The sequence below is a fragment of the Symphalangus syndactylus genome, chromosome 16 (assembly GCF_028878055.3).
Source record: "Symphalangus syndactylus isolate Jambi chromosome 16, NHGRI_mSymSyn1-v2.1_pri, whole genome shotgun sequence".
NCBI classification, from domain to species: domain Eukaryota; kingdom Metazoa; phylum Chordata; class Mammalia; order Primates; family Hylobatidae; genus Symphalangus; species Symphalangus syndactylus.
The window spans coordinates 67569791-67592344 of NC_072438.2; the positions used below are offsets into that span (position 1 = coordinate 67569791).

At 40.8% G+C, this 22554-nt stretch overlaps 1 protein-coding gene across 6 annotated transcripts in view; it reads left to right on the top strand.

Annotated features, from left to right (window-relative positions):
* The window catches only part of CPLANE1 (ciliogenesis and planar polarity effector complex subunit 1), a 142527-nt gene extending 120369 nt beyond the window's left edge, over window positions 1-22158 (top strand). For all 6 annotated transcript variants that reach the window (XM_055245869.2, XM_055245870.2, XM_063619556.1 and 3 more), the window contains 7 exons: window positions 4006-4171; window positions 6939-6997; window positions 7653-7820; window positions 9098-9222; window positions 14391-14480; window positions 20968-21146; window positions 21655-22158. In XM_055245869.2, the coding sequence (XP_055101844.1) occupies window positions 4006-4171; window positions 6939-6997; window positions 7653-7820; window positions 9098-9222; window positions 14391-14480; window positions 20968-21146; window positions 21655-21831 (964 nt within the window). In that variant the 3' untranslated portion in view covers window positions 21832-22158. The remainder of the gene's footprint in view (window positions 1-4005; window positions 4172-6938; window positions 6998-7652; window positions 7821-9097; window positions 9223-14390; window positions 14481-20967; window positions 21147-21654) is intronic.
* The last annotated feature ends 396 nt before the right edge of the window (window positions 22159-22554 follow it).

The following is a 22554-nucleotide window of genomic DNA, read 5'->3' on the forward strand; positions in this document are numbered from 1 at the left end:
TGTTTTTGTTGCACTTGCTTTTGGGTTCTTGGTCATGAAGCCTTTGCTTAAGCCAGTATCTAGAAGGGTTTTTCTGATATTATCTTCTAGAATTTTTATGGTTTCAGGTCTTAGATTTAAGTCCTTGATACATCTTGAGTTGATTTTTGTATAAGGTGAGAGATGAAGATCCAGTTTTATTCTTCTACACGTGGCTTGCCAATTATCCCAGCACCATTTGTTGAATAGAGTGTCCTTCCCCCTTTATGTTTTTGTTTGCTTTGTCGAAGATCAGTTGCCTGTAAGTATTTGGGTTTATTTCTGGATTCTCTATTCTGTTCCATTGGTCTACGTGCCTATTTTTATACCAGTACCATGCTGTTTTGGTGACTATGGCCTTATAGTATAGTTTGAAGTCATAATGTGATGCCTCCAGATTTATTCTTTTTGCTTTGTCTTGCTTTGGCTGTACAGGCTCTTTTTTTGGTTCCACATGAATTTTAGGATTGTCTTTTCTAGTTCTGTGAAGAATAATGATTTTGTTTTTTTTTTTTTTTTTTTTTTTGACAGAGTTGCCCAGGCTGGAGTACAGTGGCACAATCTCAGCTCACTGCAACCTCTGCCTCCTGGGTTCAAGCAATTTTTCTGCCTCAGCCTCCCTAGTAGCTGGGATTACAGGTCCATGCCACCACACCTGGCTAATTTGTTCATTTTTAATAGAGATGGGTTTTTGCCATGTTGGCCAGGCTGGTCTTGAGCTCCTGACCTCAGGTGAGCCACCGCACCTGGCCCTTATGATGGTATTTTGATAGGAATTGCATTGAATTTGTAGATTGCTTTTGGCAATATGGTCATTTTCACAATATGGATTCTTCCCATCCATGAGCATGGGATGTGTTTCCATTTGTTTTGTATTTCTTTCAGCAGTGATGCATGCAGGTCCTTAAGCTCCAGGTGACATCATCTGCATGCAGCACAGGGCTTTAAGATACAAATTAGAGCCAGTTAGAAGACTTACTTCAGTAGTTTAGAGATGAGGTGATCAGAATGGAGAGTGTAGGGTAATAGGTGTAAGTAAACATTTGGAGGCTATCAGGTGGTAAGAGTGACAGCTTTTTTACTTGGGTGACTGAGTTGATGGTGATTTATTTAGCAGGATAAAGAATGCAGGGGCAACATAGGGAAACCCCATTTCTACCAAAAATACAAAAATTAGCCAGTCTCGTAACCCAATCTCAAAAAAAATTTTTTTTAATAAAAATATCTTTTAAATCCTGTATTCTGTTAATTTTGCTTCCTTTCCTGAGAAGGACATAATATATCTTTTGTTTGTTTGTTTTTTGAGACAGGGTCTCACTCTGTCACCTAGGCTAGGGTGCAGTGGCACAATCATGGCTTACTGCAGCCTCAACCTCCCCAGGCTTAAGTGATTCTCCCACCTTAGCCTCCAAGTAGCTGGGACCACAGATGTGTGCCACCGCACCCAGCTAATTTTTATAGTTTTGGTAGAGATGAGGTTTCAAAAACAAACAAACAAATAAATAAATAAATAAATAAATAAATTTAATTTAATTAAATAATGGCTGGGCTTGGTGGCTCATGCCTATAATCCCAGCATTTTGGGAGGCTGAGGCGGGCGGATCACCTGAGGTCAGGAGTTCAAGACCAGCCTGACTAACATGGTGAAACCCCGTTTCTACTAAAAATGCAAAAGGCCGGGCATGGTGGTGCAAGCCTGTAATCTCAGCTACTCGGGAAGCTGAGGCAGGAGAATCGCGTAAACCCAGGAGGCAGAGGTTGCAGTGAGCCAAGATCGTGCCATTGCACTCCAGCCTGGGCAACAAGAGCGAAACTCCGTCTCAGAAAAAAAAATAGAATAAAAAAGAGAATGCAGTTTTAGATATAAGGTGGCAGAAGAACATCAAGTGGTAATATTCATCGGTATATTAGTTTTAAGTCCTCTGCAAAGCAGATGAGATTTTGATGAGCAAGAGATTTATTTGGAGAAATGCCTGTGAGGGAAAAAGGGAGGATGCCATAAAATTGGGGACAACTATCATACTGCAGTGCTGATGTAGATCTGACCCTGTGCTAGGGGTCCCTAAAATCACCTCCAGGTTCAGAAATCACCTAGGAGGATGCACAGAACTCAGCAAATAGTCATTTTCATGGCTATAATTTATCCTAACAGGAGGCAAAAGGTACATGGAGTAAATTCCAGGGAAAATCAGGCACAAGCTTCTAAGAGTCTTTTCCCAGTGGAGTCGCACAGAATACACTTAATTCCTCCAGTAACAAGTTGTGACATGTGTGAAATGTCTACCAGGCAAGCCCATTAGAAATTCAGTGCCTGGGGTTTTACTGGGGGGATACTGCCTGCCATGTATTAAGATTCCAGAGTCTCAAAAGGAAAGCAGATACTCAGAATAAACTATTGTTTGTATTTGTGACTGGTCTTCTGTTTAGGGGTGTCTTTTTCAATCACTGGGTGATGCATCTGTCTCAAGTCCCAATCTTTTAAAAAAGAAATTTTTTAAAATTTTCTTTTTTGGAGATGGAGGTTTGCTATTTTGCCCAAGCTGGGCTTGAACTCACGATTGTCCCACTTCAGCCTCCCAAGGAGCTGGGACTACAGGTGCATGCCACTGCACCTTGCCCCAAATCCCCATTTTGCACCACCCATTTTCTCAGACCACTCCTAGTGCATGTGTGTTAGTTCAGATCCTCCAAGAAGCAGAAGCTAAGGTCGGATTAGCTGTAGAAGAGATTTACTGGGGAAAATGCTTGTGAGAGGATGGCAGAGTGCAGGGAAGAAGTAAGGAGAAGCATCAGACTATGATGCAGCTCTCAGCCCTCCCTGTAAAGGAGAGGGAAAGAGGGTAGGGGAGACAGAGTCTCAGTGCACTGTGTAGTTTTAAGAATATTTTGGCCAGGTCAATGGTAAGATCTCAGGCCAAGTCACCCACAGAGTCACCTGTGTCTTGCAGGAATGGGCCTTTCACAGTATACCTGCCATGCTTAGTCCGTTAATTTGGGCCAGACTATGGGAAGTGTGGCATGAGCCTAAGCATGGGAGTAGATTCATAAGGGCAGCTGTTGGAAGTCACCTCTGTGTTACAATTTTTTTGTTTTTTTGAGACAGTCTCCCTCTGTCACCCAGGCTGGAATGCAGTGGCGCAATCACTGCTCACTGCAGCTTTGACCTCCCAGGCTCAAGTGATCCTCCCACCCACCTCAGCCTCCTGAGTAGCTGGGATTACAGGCATGTGCCATTCAACCTGGCTAATTTTTTTTTTTAATAGAGATGACATGTCATCATCTTGCCCAGGCTGGTCTTGAACTCCTGGGCTAAAGCAGTCTGCCTGCCTTGGCCTCCCAGAGTTCTGGGATTACAGGTGTGAGCCACTGAGCCCAGCCCTGTATTAGAAGTTTTGAAAGTGATAGAGATAGTGCAGGGAATAAGTTATATTAATCGATAAAGAAGTGGAAACCTCCCCATTTTACATGATGTGTTTATTATGCATTGCATACCTGTATCAAAATATCTCATGTACCCTATAAATATATACATCGACTGTGTACCCACAAAATTAAAAAGTTTAAAAAAAGTCAAAAGGAGAACCTTTAAGACATTAATTCTGAAGCAGTAAGCAGAGAAGAAAGGAGCCAATGCAGGAGGCTATATAGTTTTCTGAGAGTTAGGAAAAGACTCAGGTAAGACAGAGTTTAAAGAAGAAGGGAAAATCGAGTTTAAGGCAAATGTTATAAAGAAGTTGTTAGCTTTCTGAGTCCATTTTCAGTGGAGTTCAGGTAACAAATTGGAGTGAGTTGACTAGAGAACGTAAGTATATACTACTTTTGAAGACGGCGCAAAATAATTGGAGTGAGTTGACTAGAGAACGTAAGTATATACTACTTTTGAAGACGGCGCAAAATATTTCCAGATAAATAGTGTTTAGTCATGATATATCTTATCTGCTTAACAAATTTAAAAGCAAATGATGTCTTGCTTGTTAAATTTCTCAGAATTCAGCATTCTTCTGGCAGACATTCACAAAGAACTGACAAGGAAAGAAGAGAGATTCAAGCCTGGATGAAAAGAAAACGAAAAGAAAGAATGGCAAAGTACTTAAATGAGCTGGCAGAAAAGAGAGGGCAAGAACATGACCCTTTCTGTCCCAGAAGCCATCCAGTAAGTCTGCCATGTCAAGGGTAATGGAATTATAGAATATGTGTAATTACTTTCCTGGCAAAATTTTAAGAAAAAGATTAACATAATTTGGATACATTTTTAATTTGGCATATAGAAAAGTAAATGTTTTACTTGTCAGGAAAAGTTAATAAATTACCTTAAAATGTTGCAGCATATTGTGCTAACCAAGTTATACTGAATTATCTTAAATGTTTTTTTGTCCCCCAGGCTAATGATGGCTGTAGCATTTTAACAAGAGGAGGAGGTTGAGTGATTGGGTGACCAATTGGAGTTGTTCCTTTAATTTTCAATGAGAGTCATTGGCAGTTGAAACAACCAACTATGTGTATTAAAGCCATTTTAAAAACTGACTCTTCTATACCTGCTCCCTTACTTAGTTTATAAAATTTATTTGCTTAGAAAACTTTGGGAGACCAAAGTGAGAGGATCACTTGTGACCAAGAGTAGAGAGCATCCTGGGCAATATCATGAGACCTCATCTCTACAAAAGAAAAAAAAAAATTAGCCAGGTGTGGTAGCACACACCTGTAGTCTCAGCTACTCTAGAGGCTGAGGCAGAAGGATCATTTGAGCCCAGAAGTTTAAGACTGTATTGAGCTATGATCACACCACTGCACTCCAGCCTGGGAGACAAAGGGCGACCCTGTGTCTACAAATAAAGCAAAAGCTAACAAATAAAAAACTCTTCAATTTTCTGTTCATAAGTTACCTACAAAGAATACAAAAAAAATTATTGTCCAGTCATGTATCAACAGAACAATGTCACTTCTGTGTGTGTGGTTTTTGTTTTTTTAACTGTCTTTAAAACTGTCAGCATTTACTTACTGAGCCCTAAATACAGACATCACCAGGCTAGGTCAGGTATATTTTTCTTCAGATGGTAAAACAAAGCACTGTTACTTTGATAGTCACATTTCTTTGAAAATTACATTTAGATTACAGTTTATCTTTTACTTTGTAATCTGAAATAAAATACAATATCCCTTCGTTTTTTTCAGCATCATTAGGATGACAAATTCTTTAGGTGAATTTTTCAGATAAACTGTTCTATTAAAACACCAAATGGTGCAAAAGTAGGTGAACTATTGTTTAAAGTGTGCAATTTACTTGCCTGTCTCTGAAAAGAGCATATTGGTGTTAACATAATGTTTTCTTGATAGCCCAGGAGAGATGGTAGTGACCTTCAGGGCTACTGAGGTACATGACCAGAATCTTAAAGTGTGTGCATGTGTGTTTGAGAGAGACAGTGTGTGTGTGTGTGTGTGTGTGTGTATGTGTGTGTGTGTGTTCCCCCAGCCTAATATAGAATGGGTTCTGACATTACCTTCTCGCTGTCAGTGAAGTAAATACCCGAGATGGTTAGAATTGTGTCCAAATCTAGAATAAATTGGCTAGGAATAGTGGCTCATGTCTGTAATCCCAGCACTTTGGGAGCCCGAGATAGGAGGATCACCTGAGGCCAGGAGTTCAAGACCAGCCTAGGCAACATAGTGAGACCTTGTCTCTACAAAAAAAAATAAGAAAATGAAAATTTAGCCAGACGTGGTGGCACATGCCTGTAGTCCTAACTAGTTGAGGTGAGAAGATCACTTGTGCCCAGGAGTTGGAGGTTACAGTGAGTTGTGATCATGCCCCTGCACTCCTGCCTGGGCAACAGAGTGCATTCTTGTCTCAAAATGAGTAAACTCTAAGGGTTTAAGAACTGCTTGGGTCATAGATTTTGTGGTCTCATTCAAGATTGCAAACACTTTTTGTTTTGTTTTGTTTTTTAACTTCTATTTGGGTAAAGGGATGGGATTAGTGAGGTGTTAATGTAATTAACATTTTCATTTGAATTTCTATTAGAAATCAACAAGACCTTTAATTTGCTAGTGACTACTTCTCTACACGACCTTGAAAAAGTGAATTTACTTCTGAGTGTCCATTTTTATATACATAATTGTGTGTGAAAAGAACCTCACATGTAACTCACACCAATAGTTCTTAATGTTCTGGAATAATATGTATGTGTCTGACATTTGTTGTTTGCCTTCTGGTGTGTAACTTGAAGAGTTTATAAATCACAGTCAATTCACTGTAGTAGGTTTCTGATAAACATTTTAAAACATAAAAATGATAATTTTAAATGTCTAATTTCTGCTCTATTAACAAGCTCTTGGTGAGGTTAATTACAGGATTAAGTATAAAGCATAGGTGCTTCCACCTAAAATGTTCCTACTTTCCATTTTTAGTGCAGCCAAATAAGGTTCTCTCCTAATTAATTCAATAAAACATATTAATTGAACTTGTAAAATAGATTTTGCATTCCATTTATTAAATTGGTTTATTATTTTTATTTATTTATTTATTTTTTTGAAACGGAGCCTTGCTCCGTTGCCCAGGCTGGAGTGCAGTGGCGCGATCTCAGCTCACTGCAGCCTCCGCCTCCCAGGTAGCTGAGATTACAGGCTTGTGCCACATGCCCAGCTAATTTTTGTATTTTTAGTAGAGATGAGGTTTCACCATATTGGCCAGGCTGGTCATGAACTCCTGACCTCAGGTGATCCGCCTGCTGCAGCCTCCCTAAATTGGTTTTTACTTTAATTACATGATGTTTTAATTTAACATTTTTATGTTTTATGCTAGAGTAGGAAGCTTCATCAAACACGACAGTGTTTTGTACTGTTTCCTAAATAACAGAATTATGTGTAATGGTTTAATTATTTGGATTGAACAATAATGAACCACCTGGATATTTCTTATGCAGGTTTACATGACTTCAAGGGAAATAAGGCTGAGACAAAAGATGAAGCATGAAAAAGACAGGTGAGTTTGGTAGCTGTAACCCTGTGTATTCTCTCTAACTTCCTTACCTGAGGCATAGATTAATGCCTTAGGAATTCTGTTTTCACAATAGTCTCTTTTTTGTCAATAAACAGAAAATTATGGGAGATATCACTGCAAGGAAAATGATGAGACTCACTAGCCTTTTTTCAAATTTGCTTTCAAATATTATGTGTTTCATTCAGTTTTGATGACCTTTATTTCTGCTGTTCTCCCATTCCCAACCCAGATATTTACATGCATTTGGGAAATACTCCAGAGACCATAACTACAAGTACCTTTAATAATACTGCCTAATCATTTTCAGAAATCTGATGAATAGAAGGATGTTAGAAGTGCTGAAGGGAGAAAATGCCAAGTGAAATTAGCCGGGCATGGTGGCCAGGCGCCTGTAATCCCAGCTACTGGGGAGGCTGAGGCAGGAAAATTGCTTGAATTCGGGAGGCGGAGGTTGCAGTGAGCCGAGATCACGCCATTGCAATCCAGCCTGGGTGACAAGAGTGAAACTCTGTCTCAAAAAAACAAAAACAAAAACAAAAAAAACAGAAAATGCTAGGTGATCTTCAAACACTGTATTCCCTCCGGATAGATGAACTGAAAGTGACTCAATAAATGATGCTTAATTCTTTGTCTACAGATTGCTGCTCTCTGAACACTATAGTCGTCGAATCTCACAAGCATATGGTCTGATGAATGAACTATTATCTGAGTCAGTACAGCTACCAACTCTACCACAGAAACCATTGCCTAACAAACCCAGCCCTACTCAGTCTTCCAGATGTCAACACTGCCCTTCTCCAAGAGGGTAAGACAAGGTTTCACATGCCATTTGGCAAGATAACGTCAGGCCTGATAAGAAATGTAGCACTTTTGTGACCTAAGTTCAGTGCATTTGCATTTACCCTGCTTAGAGTTATGATGATAAAGTAAAGGAAAAAAAGTAGCCTCATAACATGAGGTCTTTATACATTGATAGAATCACCAAGGAAAGAGGCAAAAATTGTGTTGTATTTCTCACTAAGTTTACAGAGCATTTAGGTATTCCAGAAGTATGAAATTTGGTATCTGTGCAGTCCTGTTTTATTTAGTTGTTGTTAATATTTGCCTCCGTAATTTGCCTTCTAACTGCTCATCCTGTTTTCCCACGTGTCATCTTCTCTCTTTCAGAAACAGCCAGTCCCCAGCTGCTTACCACTTCCCTTTCTGCTACCTGCCCCAGACCTGCCCAGTTATGCTCATTCAACTGTAGCTACTATTAATTATTTTACTTTAATCACCTGCAGAGGGGTTATATATGAGTTCATTAGGCAGGAATTAACTAAACATAGAATGCTGAAAAAAACTACCCAAGTATAAAATCTCTTATATATGGTCAACAAACATGCAAAGTTCTATTAATATCTGTTGGTGATCATAAGGTGAACATGAATTGGAGTACAGTGTTGTTAAGCATCACCACATTTGACAAAATAAATTATTAGAATTGTAAACATAATCACATAATTTAAGAGCCTAGAGGAGATACTACCAACACAAACCCAGATGTAAGCAGATCATCTGTGTGTGTAGTGTGGAGTTTACTTCAAATACCAAAGATTCCCGTTGAGACTTTTCTAGAATAAAGCAGGGATTAAATACATATATAACTGCCCAATATATGGAGAATTTGAAATGGGGAGTGAGATAACCACAAAAAAGTTTTGTGAAAGAAATGAGGTTTGAGGTATGAGATACAAAGAATAATTTGTTGAGAGTTATATGTTAAGCACATCACTGAGGTACAGACTAGGCAGTATCAAGTGAGTATAACCTGAGCTATATTTTGGTCCGTTTTTTCCTTAAAGTAACAGGGTCTTGCTCTGTCACCCAGGCTGGAGTGCAGTGGCATTCACAGGTGCTATCATGGCTCACCACAGCCTCAACTCTCTGGGTTCCAGTGATCCTCCTGTCCCACCCTTGCCAGTAGCTGGGGCTATAGGCTTGCGCTACTGTGCCCAGCTTAATTTGGGCTTTTTGAAATATTAAAGTTTATCGCTGATATGAGATTCTAGGAATATAATAATTATGTGATTTCTACTATAGAGAGAATCAACACGGTCACAGTTTTCTAATAAATCGACCTGGAAAAGTCAAATATATGTCCAAACCAAGTTACATCCATAAGAGGAAGTCTTTTGGGCAACCTCAAGGCTCACCTTGGCCACGTGGTAAGACTTAAAGCTTTTTTATAAATTGTCTGATTTGGACCTATTCCTTCTTGTCTCCAAAGTTGTGTTTTCATTAGTAAAAGGTGTAAGTCTTAGTAAAAAGGAGTTCTGATTTGAACAGAATGCAAGGCATTGATAAAGACTTAGCTGTATTTTTTTTTTCTTTGAAGTAAGGCCCTAGGAATTTTCCTAAATGAATGGCTTTTTTTTTTTTTTTTCTTTTTGAGGCGGAGTCTCACTCTGTCACCCAGGCTGGAGTGCAGTGGTGAGATCTCGGCTCACTGCAAGCTCTGCCTACTGGGTTCACACCATTCTCCTGCCTCAGCCTCCCAAGTACCTGGGACTACAGGCGCCCACTACGATGCCTGGCTAACTTTTTGTATTTTTTTAGTAGAGACAGGGTTTCACCGTGTTAGCCAGGATGGTCTCGATCTCCTGACCTGGTGATCCGCCTACCCTGGCCTCCCAAAGTGCTAGGATTACAGGCATGAGCCACCGTGCCTGGCCTTGAATGGCTTTTTTTTGTTTTTTATTTTTTTGAGACGGAGTTTCACTCTTGCTGCCCAGGCTGGAGTGCCAATGGTGTGACCTCGGCTCACCGCAACCTCTGCCTCCTGGGTTCAAGTGATTCTCCTGCCTCAGCCTCCCAAATAGCTGGGATTATAGGTATGCACCACCATGCCTGGCTAATTTTGTGTTTTTAGAAGAGACAGGGTTTCTCCATGTTGGTCAGGCTGATCTCGAACTCCCGACCTCAGGTGATCTGCCCGTGTTGGCCTCCCAAAGTGCTGGGATTACAGGTGTGAGCCACTGCACCCGGCCGAATGGCTTTTTTATAATAGCATTGAACAATCAGGGTATTAGTAGGGTATAACTTTTTTGGGAGTCTGTTTCTTTTGTATATCTGGCTAAAGATGTAGGCATTTGAACAAATCAAGTTCTGATAGATTGCAGGATGAATACATCACAGAATAGGAATGCTAAGAAGCTCAGATTGAAATAATATGTTTTTATCCTTTGAAAATTATTTTCCACATTTCAAGATACGTCCGTTATTTACACCTTTCTTTAGTTAATTGTGCCATATTTGAGTTTTGATTACTAAAGTAAAACATAGTTATTTGTAATATGTTTATATATTAACAGTGTATTATAATAGCTGACATGTATAAATGTATACATTTAAAAATGTAAAATACACCCGGTGCGGTGGCTCATGCCTGTAATCCCAGCACTTTGGGAGGCCGAGGTGGGCAGATCACAAGGTCAAGAGATTGAGACTATCTTGGCCAACATGGTGAAACCCCGTCTCTACTGAAAATACTAAAATTAGCTGGGCGTGGTGATGTGCGCCTGTAGTCCCAGCTACTCTGGAGGCTGAGGCAGGAGAATTGCTTGAACCCAGGAGGCGGAGGTTGCAGTGAGCTGAGATCGTGCCACTGCACTCCAGCTTGGCGACAGAGTGAGACTCTGTCTCAAAAAAAAAAAAAAAGTAAAATAACAATTATGTGGCAGGTTCTGTTTATGTTCTTTAATTATAGCCCTGTGAGATAGGTGCTATTATGTTCCCACTTTAAAGACAAGGAAACCAAGGCAGAGAAAGCTTAAATAATTGCCCAAGATCATACAACTAGGAAGTGGTAGAGCCAAGATTTAATCCGAGGGTGGGTCTAGAGCCTACACACATAGAACCAACACTTCAGTATGCTGCCTCAATTTAGAAAATTGAAATTTCCATAAATCCCAATTCTTTAGATGAAACCCTTCATGGTTTGGTTAGCTCTTGGCTTTTTTTTTTTTTTTTTTTTGAGACAGAGTCTGTCGCCTAGTCTGGAGTGCTGTGCCGTGATCTTGGCTCACTGCAACCTTTGCCTCCTAGGCCCAAGAGCCATCTCCCACCTCAACCTCCCGAGTAGCTGTGATTATAGGCGTGTGCCACCATGCCCGGCTAATTTTTGTTTATTTGTTCGTTTTTTGTAGAGATGGGGGGGGTCTCGCTGTGTTGCCCAGGTTGGTCTTGAACTCCTGAGCTCAAGCATCTACCCACCTCAGCCTCCCAAAGTGCCGGGATTACAGGTGTGAGCTATCATGCCTGACCAGCTCTTGGCTTTTTTGATTGACAAATTACAGTAAGAAAATACTGCTCTTTTAAAACTGAAATTTCAAAATAGTGAACCATGCTTTTTTTAAAAAAATCTTATTTTATACCTGATATATTTGCCAGAATTAAATACATATCTAAAATTGTCAAGGTTTTAAAAGCCTGAGCCATCGTTTCTTAACATCTGATGAAAAAGTCTTGAATTATATGGAAATATGTCTTCCTGTTATATGTGTTCAATTTCAAGCCTTTATTTGTACCTTGTGCTTTGACGGTTGCTATGGCCTTAGCCCATCTTTCCATTAATCTCACCTGCCCTTGCTGGATTATGCTTGAGGAGGTGCTCCTGCTACTCCTGGGCTCAGAAGCCCTCAGCAACACTCATACCTACACAGAAACGTCTAGACCCTCTGCTTGGCCTTCAAGGCATCCTCTGTGTGTTCTCCTGCTTCCTTGACCTCCTTTCCCTACAGAACCTGTGCTGCTCAGCAGCTTGTTTTCCAACCACATGCCGTGATTTGTGCTCCTTTATACCTTGAGTGTCTCACTTCTGTGTGTCTGAAGACATTCCTATTCGTAATTCTTTAGTTTGTCCACGCTGATATAATCAATTTAATATTCTATATTCTCATTTCTAAATTGAGGCTAATATTTAATCTGCATGGTTGCTATGAAAATTAGAGATAATGGTGGCTAAAGCAGTTATTTTTCTGTTCTTTGAACCCTTAACCACATGTTTATGTCCCTCTTGAAGCACTACAACAGGCGTCCTGTTATTGTTACCTGTAAACTTCATGCCCCATACTAAATGCTTTCCAGCAGTATTCCCTTGCTCATCTTCATATTATCCCTCATGTTGAACAGATGAAATACTCAAACACTGAACAAATGGATAAATGGAAAAAATGGTTATTGAGCTTTTTGCCTAAGCATAGCTATTTATAAACAAATTATTGTTCAAGGATATTAATAGGCAGGTATTATAGTATTTATACCATGTCAGAGAATAATACCACATGCCTGGCTATTGTCCTGTCTTTTAAAGCAAAGATAAAAGAGGCAGCTTGAGTGCTTGTGGATATTCTGACTTCTCTGCCTCAGTAGAACAGGCTGTGGCTCCCCTTGTTGTTGTGGCCTCTGTCACACCCAGACCCAACTGTTTCACCTGGCTACATTCAGAAGTTTCAGGTCCCCCAGTGTTTGGGAGAATGGAGGGAAACCCAGGCAAGACTGATTCCAGACCTTTTCCTAGTCAGTGATACAGATAACCTGAACTCACATAGGTCAAGTTCAGTCATTGCACATGTGGGGAGGTGAGGCTCCATCAAGATTTTCAAATTCACTGCAGTTCATTTGTAAATGAAGAGTTTTTCTGAATATACTTGGGAGTTTGACTGTATGTTGCTTTCTATCTTGTAAAGCAGTATGTAGTTTTTGGCTAATTTCTTCAGCCCTGCTTCCATACTGTTAGGAGCTTTTTTTTTTTTTGGACACAGGAACTCATTCTGTCGCCCAGATGGGAGTGCAGTGGTGTGATCATGGCTCACTGCAACCTTGACCTCCCTGGCTCAGATGATCCTCCCACTTCAGCCTTTTTTTTTTTTTTTTTTTTTTTTTTTCTTGTTTTTGAGGCAGAGTCTTGCTCTGTCACCTAGACTGGAGTGCAGTGGCATGATCTCAGCTCACTTCAGCCTCTGCCCTTTAGGTTCAAGCAATTCTCCTGCCTCAGCCTTCGGAGTAACGGGGACTACAGGCTCGCACCACCATGCCCAACTAATTTTTGTATTTTTTAGTAGAGACAGGGTTTCACCATGTTGGCCAGGCTGGTCACAAACTCCTGGCCTCAGGTGATCCGGCAGCTTTGGCCTCCCAGAGTTATGGGATTATAGGCGTGAGCCACCGTGCCTGGTGGTGTGAGACACCTTAGCCTCTTGTAATAGCTGGGACTACAGGTGTGCACCACCACACCTGGGTAATTTTTAAATTTTTTCGTAGAGATGGAGTCTTGCCATGTTGCCCAGGCTGTTTCAAACTCCTGGGCTCAAGCAATCTTCCCACGTTGGCCTCCCAAAGCGCAAGAATTACAGGCGTAAGCCACCATGCCTGACCAGGAGTAGTTTGTGTTATTGTTGCTTGTTTTATGTTTAGTTCTGTCAACTACAATACAAAGATTATATGATTAGTAACTGAGAGGCGTCTTAGGCATAAAGAAGTAAAAGTCAGCCAGGCATGGTGGCTCACGCCTGTAATCCCAGCACTTTGGGAGGCTGAGGGCGGATCATGAGGTCAGATGATCGAGACCATCCTGGCCAACATGGTGAAACCCCGTCTCTACTAAAAATACAAAAACGTAGCCGGGCGTGGTGGCATGCGCCTGTAGTCCCAGCTGCTCGGGAGGCTGAGGCAGGGGAATCACTTGACCCTGGGAGGTGGAGGTTGCAGTGAGCGGAGATCGTGCCACTGTACTCCAGCCTGGTGACAGAGCAAGACTCCATCTCAAAAAAAAAAAAAAAAAAAGAAATAAAAGTCTAAGTTTTAAAATCCTCTAAACTTAGATTTATATCCCAGCTCTGCTGCTGATTTTTGCCCTCAGATAAGTTATTTGAAACCTCCCTCATAGAGTTGTTGAGGATTATATTAATAAGAGATATTGCATAACATGGAAGTAAATGGTTGTTATTAATTTTTGAGTTTAAGAAACTAATCATTCTGTTGATAAAATTTAACTTGGCGTTTTGTGTAGGTGTTTACTGCTAAGAGGCTTATTATGTCCCTAGCTTTTCCAGTTGCCAGAGATGTCAAAACACATTTGCCGTTTGAAAAAAGAGTATGGCTGTGCTTGAAGGATACCAGGTGTCAAAGCAAAGTGTTCCCTTTCTTTGTCTGCACTTATGTTTTGCCGCCTTGGTTCAAACCAGCCACCATTTATTGGGCCCCTATTGTGAATAGGGCTTGGTGAGCAGATTCAAAGCTGATCAGGAGAAGGTGTCTGTCTTCAAATAACTCACAATATATATAAAATCATGGATGTCTAGGGAAGGTTAATAACGTTTGTCTCTCTGTACAGGAACTGCCACTTTCACCATACAGAAAAAAGCTGGTGGAGCCAAAGCAGCAGTAAGAAAGGCTATGCAGTCTCCAGTTACCTTCCGAAAAGGTAAGGGATAAAGAAGATAAAGTTTTTAGACTTAAGACTAAATTTTCTTTTTTTTTTTTTTTTTGAGACAAAGTCTCACTCTGTTGCCCAGGCTGGAGTGCAATGGTGCAATGTCGGCCCACTGTAACCTCCACTCCCGGGTTCAAGTGATTCTCCTGCCTCAGCCTCCCTAGTAGCTGGGATTACAGGTGCCCACCACCACGCCTGGTTAATTTTTGTATTTTTTGTAGAGATGGGGTTTTGCCATGTTGGCCAGGCTGACCTTGAACTCCTGACCTCAGGTGATCTGCCCATCTTGGCCTCCCAAAGTCCTGTGATTACAGGTGTGAGCCACTGTGCCTGGCCCTTAATACTAAATTTTAAAGAATTATAAATCACTCCATTTCAAATATAGATTTCAGAATGAAGGGTGTGGCTCTGTGCTGCAGTGGTTCAGAGAAGACGTTTTGGAGTAGCTTTATGGAATCAAGTTAACCACTTACTCTGTAACCTTATGCAAATTTCTAACCCATTTATGTATCCTTAATTTTCTCACCTGGAAAATACAGATTATGATAGTGAGGATATATGTAACAACCTTGGTAGGTAAACAGGGTAACTATTATCCATATCTTACTATGAGAACAGACTTAGAGAGTTAAATGACCTGTTCAGATCTCCTTAAAACAATAACAATAGTAGCTAACAGGTATAGAGCACTTACTCTATGCCAGGCATTGTGTTCACACCTCATGTGCATTATCTCACTTGATCCTCACATTAAATCCAACAAAATCTGTGCAGTTATCCCCATTGAAAGAAAAGAACTAAATTTGGTAGGGATAATGATTTTTCAAAAACCCACTAATTTGGCTGGGCGCAGTGGCTCACGCCTATAATCCTAGCACTTTGGGAGGCTGTGGTGGGTGGATCACGAGGTCAAGAAATCGAGACCATCCTGGCCAACATGGTGAAACCCCATCTCTACTAAAAATACAAAAATTAGCTGGGTGTGGTGGCACGCGCCTGTAGTCCCAGCTACTCAGGAGGCTGAGGCAGGAGAATCGCTTGAACTCAGCAGGTGGAGGTTGCAGTGAGCCGAGATTGCACCACTGCACTCCAGCCTGGCGACAGAGTGAGACTCTGTCTCAAAACAAAACAAAACAAAACAAATAAACCCCACTAGTTTATATGTACTGTGAAAAATGATGAGAAATATGATGTAATTAGCCTAGGCTTGGTATTATGCCTCTTTTTCTACTGCTAACTCATTACTTTGCAGATCTGTCATTCAGTTTACCCCATCTCTTTGTACCTATGTCTAATCCATTATTTAACTCATTTATCAACTTTTTAATGTCTATAGCAGTATTTTCTAGAAGATCTATTGGGTACTTTTTCTACTCTTTTCCCGACATATGCGTTAAAACCCAAGCTTCTGGTCATTTGGATCACTTTGAATCCTTGAAGCATCATTTCCTGTGCTTGTGTATTAGTCTGTTCTCATGCTGCTAATACATACCCGAAACTGGGTATTTAAAAGGAAAGAGGTTTAATGGACTCACAATCTCACATGGCTGTGGAGGCCTCACAATCATGGTAAAAGGCAAAGGAGAAGCAAAGTCAAGTCTTACATGGTGGCAGGCAAGAGAGCGTATTCAGGGGAACTCCCCTTTAGAAAACCATCAGATCTCATGAGAACTCACTATCACAAGAACAGCAGCATGAAGGTAACTGTCCCCATGATTCAATTACCTCCCACCTGGTCCCTCCCACAGCACGTGGGAATTATGGGAGCTACAATTCAAGATGAGATTTGGCTGGGAACACAGCCAAACCATACCAGCTTCTAAATCCCATGCTAGCTTTTCTCTCTTTCAGAGTCTTTCATTTTTACCCATTATGAATTGTTTTCTAGTCTAGAGTACTCAATAGCTTTTTATTCTTCTCAAAGCAAATATCTAGCAATGTCTAGTTCAACAGATAAAATGCTCCCCAAATACAATGTTACCTCTAAAAACAGTTGAAATTACGTGTACCATTATATTGTTTTGTTTTTGAAAGTCCCGGAGATCCAGGGTTTTGTGTTCTTGAAGTCGTTATAATCTAACATGAGGCCTTGCCCATAGAAAGCTGTAGGTATTTATTTCATTGTTCAATGGTAACCCTGCCTCTGAAAGTTAGAAATGTGTATGACTCCAAGTTTCTAGCTTAAGTGCTTAGCTAGACTGTGACCCACAAATTGACACAAGTAGAGCAAGAAAAGAAGCAGGATTTTCTTTGGGAATGGTGGAGGTAATAGGTTTAGTTTTATCATCCAGTTTCAGATTTCTCAGACTAGACTCTGTAGACACGGTTTGGTGTTATGTTATAAAGAAACTGAATGTCAGTGCCCACTGTCCTAGAGAAAGAGTACTTCCTTTCTGAGGGAAGCCAGTGTACTTGGCAGCCTGGTTTCTGCTGTGGGGTGTCTTCTTGATCTATAACTTACTTTTCACTTTAGAAAGCTTTCACTGTCCAATGGGGCAGGTACACTTTACCTTGAAAAGACTTATACATGCTCAGTTTCACAGAACTTTTCTCATTATATTTATCTCAAATTGGATATCCCAGATAAACCCTAGAAAAATGCATTATGATCTGAAAGGAAGGAAATTAGAAAGCCATCTCTAGGTAAAGCAAGGTGAGAGAAACCCAGTGATAGCCTCTCAAGGTTTGTAATACCCCATAGGTGAAGATTTATCCTAAAATGCAAGACTCTTAACTTTAATTTTAGCAGAGTAGGTGGTGGTTTGATTTTGTCATTCTTTCTAGATGGCAATAATTATGTTCATTTGGACAAAACGAGTGTCGATGTCTAGATACCAAATTAATTGTAGCCAAGATGAGTTTGGGATTAGTTGATGTTTGTAGCCTTTGCTGATCTCTAGTCATATCGTGAATATCGTGAAGGAATAACTTCAGCACCCCACCTCCACTTGTTGCCATATACTTTGAAGTGGAAGCCTACTCTTGTGGTTATGTTGCTTAACCACTCATTGGTTTCTCTTTCAGTCTCACTTTTTCTGTTTTAACGGCTGTTTTCTTTTTTACCACAGGGTTTGTTCACATATGCATTCCTGTCATCTGCTCGTAGATTTTTTTCCTTTATACGGTTTTTCAAAATTTTTTCCTTATTAATATTTACTGAAATAATTATTTTAACATGGAACTTTCAGTGACATTTCAAAATACTCTGATGTCTTTAAGTAGCAGAAAAAATGTCGAACCTTTTCAACTAGAGCATAGCTCTCACATTGGATATTACAGTGGCAAGTGCTACCAAATGATGTTAGCTTTGTTTCTTTTTCAGACTCTTGGGGCTAGTCAAAAGAAAAATCCCTAAGCTGTCTGTACCACTGCACCCTTCCCTTTGGCACTAATCCAGGAAGAAGCTTTTGGAAAGCTGCCACTTTGGAGATCCAAATTAATAGATCTATTCATATTTTACTTATAGATATGAAGATGATCTTAAAGGGCCCTCTAAGTATTATTCTTCCTTCACCCTAAAGAATAGAAAGTTAAGCCGGGCATGGTGGCTCACGCCTGTATAATCCCAGTACTTTGGGAGGCCGAGGCGGGCGCATCATGAGGTCAGAAGATCAAGACCATCCTGGCTAACACGGTGAAACCCCGTCTCTACTAAAAATACAAAAAAAAAATTAGTTGGGCATGGCGGTGGGCGCCTGTAGTCCCAGCTACTCTGGAGGGTGAGGCAGGAGAATGGCGTGAACCTGGGAGGCGGAGCTTGCAGTGAGCCGAGCTCATGCCACTGCACTCCAGCCTGGGTGACAGAGCGAGACTCTGTCTCAAAACAAAAAAAGAATAGAAAGTTAATACATTGGCTGAGCGTGGTGGCTCACGCCTGTAATCCCAGCACTTTGGGAGGCCAAGGTGGGCAGATCACGAGGTCAGGAGATCGAGACCATCCTAACACGGTGAAAACCCATCTCTACTAAAAATACAAGAAATTAGCCGGGCGTGGTGGTGGGTGCCCATAGTCCCAGCTACTCGGGAGGCTGAGGCAGGGGAATGGCGTGAACCCGGGAAGTGGAGCTTGCAGTGAGCAGACATTGTGCCACTGCACTCCAGCCTGGGTGACAGAGCGAGACTCCGTCTCAGAAAAAAAAAAAAAAAGAAGTTAATACATTAGCCATGTTCTGGGGTGGATCATCTCCATCATCTTGGGAAAATTACATAACCTCTCTAAACCTCACTTTCCTCATTTGCAAAATGGAGATAATAATGGTTTCTCCATAGGACTGTCAGGAAGAGTATTCACACAGCAACTGCCCATTGAGTTTCTACTACATACCAGGCACTGTTACTCATGAACAACACAGAAAGCAGCACATAAATAAGGGAGAATGAGGCTGGCTAGGTGGAACTACTCTAGCAAGGGTGGTTAAAGGTCTCTTTGAGAAGGTGAAACACTTACTCTAGGTCTTAGTATGAAGCAAATTAAAAATTAAATAAAAATTTAGAAAAAGAGAAGGTGATGTTGGAGTGAAGATCTTGAATGATGAAAAGGAGATTGTTAGGTAAAGATAAGGCAAAACAGTTTCAGGCAGAAGTTCAAAGTTCTGGTAAGATTGTTATATAAAGATAAGGCAGAACAGAAAGTTCAGAGTCCTGGTACAGAAACAAAGTTGGTATGACAGAAAAGATGAGTGCGGAAAAGTGACAAGAGATATGGTAGGAGAGATGGGCTAGATACTGTAGGCTAAGGCAAGGAGTTTGGGTTTTACTTGAGATCCAGTGAGACTCCATTTTAGGGAATTAAGCAGAGAGATAATATAATTTATGTTTTAGAACATGTGGAAAAAAAGAACAGAAGACGGCATACAAGGATACATTGCTTGGACTAGGTTTTAACAATGGAGATGGGAGGAAACTATTTGATTTGGGATGTATTTTGAAGATAGACAAAATTAGGACTTGCTGATGGATTGGATGTGGCATGTATAAGAAAGAAGGATGAGGCCAGGCACAGTGGCTCACTCCTGTAATCCCAGCACTTTGGGAGGCTGAGGCAGGCAGATCGCTTGAGGCCAGGAGTTCCAAACCAGCCTGGCCAACATGGTGAAACTCCGTCTCTACTAAAAATACCAAAATTAGCTGGGCATGGTGGCACATGCCTGTAATCCCAGCTACTTGGGAGGCTGAGGCAGGAGAATCGCTTGAATCTGGGAGGCAGAGGTTGCAGCAAACCGAAATTACACCACTGCACTCCAGTCTGGGGACAGAGTGAGATTCTATCCAAAAAAAAAAAAAAAGATATACTACTGGATCTTAACCTGAGCATTTCCTGGGATAGGGCAGTTTAGGGGTAAAAATTAACAGAGTGGTTTTGGACATGTTAAAGTTCAGATGTTTATTGCACATCCAAGCAAAGATTTTAAGAAAGGGCAGTTAGCTTTATGAGACTGGAGGTACAGGTTTGAGAGAGTTGTCAGCATGTAGGTGATATTTAAAGCCATGGAACTAAATGAAGTTAGCTAGGGAGAGCAGAGGTGTGTTAGAAAATACAAAGACCAGGCATGAATGTCTGGTAAGTTCAAAAGACTGAATGTAAAAGTGCTTATTAGCCTATACTAAATGCCAAAGTGTGTGCTGTGATTATTTGGGGGGCTTTATTTCTTGGAGACATCTTCAGCTTCAAGTACATAAGGTTGGTAGAGTTACAAAAGACAAAGAGGGCCCAGACTTCAGCATTGTCATATCTCTTCTCCCCTCTTCAGGGAGCCACATGACTGCTTGTTTGGGATCTATATTTACTTCCCATCTTGCCCCATGTCTTGGGTGTTTCTTCATGAAATCACCTTGAAGGGTAGAACATGCTGTGATATTGGCTTTGGAACATTGTGTTAGGTGAGGTAGGCTCCTCTAGGGCTTTGTGCAGAGAAACCTTATTGGTTTGTGGGTTTACTAAGCTGCCTTTGGGCATTAGCTGGAATGAAAGTTTCTTTTCAACAAATACTGATATATGCATTAAGAAGAAAGAGGGTCATAATGTATTGTCACCACACTCACTGTGATGCCTTTGCCTCAAGGCAGATTGTAAGTATTAAGCCTGGGTGAAGATGCCCAAAACATTGCTTCTAAGAAGTTTTCACAAGACTTTCTGTAAAAGACAAGGAAGGCCCAGGTCTCAGAGTTCACCCAACTTTGGTGTCAAGACCTCTCCACCGTTCTGTTATATCTGTGGCCTCTCGTCCCTAGATTTTCTTGTCTTAGAGATTAATTACTAATAGTTTTCAAATCCAAAGAAGGCTGGAATTCAGTTTCCATCTCATACACAGACAGGACAGGAATTGTTCGAACCCTAAAGTGAACCATTTCCAGACCTTGTGATTCAAATATTATTTAAAATGTGACTACCTTGGCTTTGATGATGAAAGTCACAATTAACAAATGAGTGAATGAATGAATCAATCCCAATGTGTGCTTTGTTCTTATCCCTTAAAAGGCTCTAATGCTACATGTCGTAGTCTGCAGCATACAAAAAAACATGGAAGTGCTGGGCTTGCACCTCAAACCAAGCAGGTGTGTGTAGAGTATGAAAGAGAGGAGACTGTGGTGAGTCCCTGGACGATACCTTCAGAAATCCATAAGATTCTTCATGAGAATCACAATTCCCTTCTACAAGTAAGCATTGTTCTAGATTTTGTTTGTCTAGTGATTGCTCTATGTTCTTCAGGTTTTTTGTTTGTTTGTTTGTTTTTTAGTTTGTTTTTTGTGGGATGTGGAAATACTGAAAAGTTGTTAGGTTAGTTTGAAATCGTGATGCAAAGCAACTTCCCTTTTGGCTTAGTACTCCAGCATTTGTCTTTCAGAATTCTCTGTGACTGTATCGTTTAACTAAAAAATGACCAAAATGTAAGAACATAAAATCGTACTACAGGTATCAACAATCATTCTGCCCTGTCTTCAGATCTGGTGCCAGCATCTCATTGTGTGAGATGATGTTCAGCTCTTGTCCTGGATGTGCTGGGCAATCACAGCCCTATTTAATCCTGGCACATTTCCTTCAGCCTTTTGATGGATGAGCAACTAGAATTTTTGGAAAGCTTAGTTCACGTTCCAGGTTTTTTTGTTTTTGTTTTTTTGTTTGTTTTTAGGGGCTAGGACCACAACTGTCTTTTCAATTTAATAGGACTTGTCTCCAACTGAAGAGGAAGAGCCAGAGCATCCTTTTGGGGTGGGCGGTGTGGACAGCGTGTCTGAGAGCACTGGCAGCATCCTCAGCAAGCTGGACTGGAATGCCATCGAAGACATGGTGGCCAGCGTGGAGGACCAGGGCCTGTCTGTCCACTGGGCCCTGGACCTGTAAGACCTGGATATCATTCTGTTTCCATGCACAGGCCAACACCTCAGTAATGTGGTTCTGAAAGATTAACAGGTTTAAGGGACAGAAGCAATGAAAGAAGCAACGTGAATTTTTCATCTGCTGTCATATTATTACCTGGATTAGCCATTTCAAGAGGAAAAATAAACATTTCTCAGTAACTTTGCCTTTATGGGGAAAGGGTTGACTATTGATGTATTATATGTTTTTGTATTTGATGCATCATTAGGCATAATTTTTAAAATGATAAGTACCTTTCAAGCCAAGTTTGCATAACCTACTTTCAATAAAAACCCTCTATCTTGCCTCCTCCGTTATTACCCTCTGAATTTTGAGAAACAACCATATATAGATGAATCTAATAGGAAAAAAAAATATCTTTTCATTGAGAAGAAAATCAGTCTCACCTGAGAACTCAATTATGAACCCTATTTTAAAACACCTATGCAGGGTTTAGCCTAGGAGTGAAAAGAAAAACCAACTACCTTTTACCAACCCTGAATTTCTAAATAAGCCAAATTTCATGGAGGCCAGGAGATCTTCTGTCTTCTGCCCTGTAGCCTGAAGCCTTGGAGGAAGAAACAGGCATGGATGCTTTGGGCAGGAAAGTAAGGGAATATGACTCCGGCCTCTAGAAGGCTTATCTTAAATTTGTAAGAACCATGGTACAGAGACCTGGTTAGTTTTTGGTATTGTGCTCCAACAATG